The sequence below is a fragment of the Penaeus vannamei genome, chromosome 9 (assembly GCF_042767895.1).
Source record: "Penaeus vannamei isolate JL-2024 chromosome 9, ASM4276789v1, whole genome shotgun sequence".
Lineage (NCBI taxonomy): Eukaryota > Metazoa > Arthropoda > Malacostraca > Decapoda > Penaeidae > Penaeus > Penaeus vannamei.
The window spans coordinates 33,186,702-33,188,575 of record NC_091557.1 but is presented as its reverse complement, the minus strand read 5'-3'; the positions used below and the strand labels follow the sequence as shown (position 1 = coordinate 33,188,575).

The 1,874-nt window shown below is 39.8% G+C and overlaps 1 protein-coding gene across 1 annotated transcript in view; it reads left to right on the top strand.

Moving 5' to 3' along the window:
* Positions 1–221: 221 nt before the first annotated feature.
* Ca-alpha1T (Ca[2+]-channel protein alpha[[1]] subunit T) overlaps positions 222–1,874 on the top strand; it is a 126,350-nt gene continuing 124,697 nt past the window's right edge. Inside the window, exon 1 of the mRNA XM_070124997.1 lies at positions 222–392. Within this exon, the coding sequence (XP_069981098.1) occupies positions 300–392 (93 nt within the window). The 5' untranslated portion in view covers positions 222–299. The remainder of the gene's footprint in view (positions 393–1,874) is intronic.

Sequence of the window (1,874 nt, the reverse complement as noted above, 5' to 3'; positions counted from 1 at the left end):
TTGCTGCTTTTATAATTATCAGTATCATTATTGTTGTATTTCTCATCAACATCACAATCAACGTTATTTTTAATCTTATCATTATCATTGTAATTTGCTTTGCCTTTACCATTATTATCATCAGTATTATTGACATTATTATTGTCTTTATTATCATTATCATCATTGCCAATATTTTAATCCTTGATCTTCTTTAGTCACCCCTTCACACTCGGCAGCATAACCGCATTAGTTCCTAACAGCCCAACAATGTCGACATTTTCCTTAACTGCCGAATCACGTGGTTCGAACGCATCAGCATGTTCGTCATCCTCCTGAACTGCGTCACCCTGGGCATGTATCAGCCGTGCGTCGACGAGGTCTGCAACACCAACCGTTGCAAGATTCTGCAGGTTAGTGCGGACACCTTTCTTTCGGTGTTGTTCTGTGTCTTTGCGTGTGATATCGATTATTGCACTGCTTGTTTACGTTTATCATTTCCCTTTTTTGGTACTCGTGTTATTTGGTTAAAAAGACATGTATTTGGATGTATTTGTCTCTGTTGAGTCAGAAGGGAGATATTGGTGGTTTTTATTTTGAGTGGATGTTGGTATTTTGAGAACTGTTTCTCATTCAAATATCTTGTTTGTTCGTCTTCTCGTTGTCTACTAGTTATCTGCATGTACCTTATTTTTTCGCTCTCACCTTCCATGTGTGTATTATTCTTTTTAAAAGCAGATGTTTCTTCCACTTTGTCACAAAGGAGAGCGTAAATACCCTTTCTGCTTTTGTCTCTCTTTCCTCCTCCTCTTTTCGTCTCTTGTCTCGACTTATTGTCTCTTTCCTTCTCCTTCTCTCCACTTCTTGTCTCTTTCCTGTCGTCCGTTCCCTCTCCTCCCCCCCCCCTATCTCCCTATTCCAATCTTCTCATATATCCTCTCATCTCAGTTCATCTTATCTCATCTCATTTCAACTCATGTCACATCATATCACCTCATCTCACTTAACTTATTTCAACTCATCTCATCTCAACTCATCTCATCTCACCTCGCCACAGCTCACGTCACCTCATCTCATCTCACCTCACGTCATCTCGTATCCTTTCTCTCCCTCTCTCTTTTCTTCCTCTCTTCGTGTCCTTCTCCCTCTCACCGTCTCTCTCTCCCTCTCCCTCTTCCTCATTTCCCCTCAAAAATCAGGAGTTGAAATTGGTTTCCGTATCTCACTTTTATTTTCTTCATCCTCGCTCTTTCAGCTTTGCATTTTTCCCATTCTTCTCCCCGACAGATCTGGATCTTGAAAGAGGCATTCGCTTTGAAATTCTTTACTGCTTCCCCGCAATATTTTGTAAAAAGGAAAAAGGAAAAAAAAACATGGAAGGTGTGTTTGGCTTTCTGCAGTTTTTTATTTGTTTGTTTGTTGTTTTTGAGTGAGCCACGCTAATGGGAAATATGATTTATTTGTGTAGACATCTATATGCATTTAGATGTTTACACAGACTCTTAGGCGGATGTGCGGATGTGTGCTGACACTGCTGATGCATATAAACATATTCACTGACAGAATGTGTTAAGAGGGGGAAGAATATTGATTAATGAGTAGCTGAAGGTGCTGGGCAAGGGAAAGACGGCGAATATCGTGGCAGAAGACAGGCCTTGTGATTAATGACGATGACCGTAAGGAAATAATGAATCGTACCATTACTGTCGTGCTATAAAAGTAGTAGCCTTTCTTCTGACGGTGGTTTGGTCATTATGTAGATAATAGTACTAGAGATTACTGTGATGATTGTTTTTGCGAGAATGGCGATGATGACGGTAATGACGATAGACTAATCATTATATGGAGATGTCACTAAGGATAGATATAATGAGAACTGTGTATTGTCATTACGA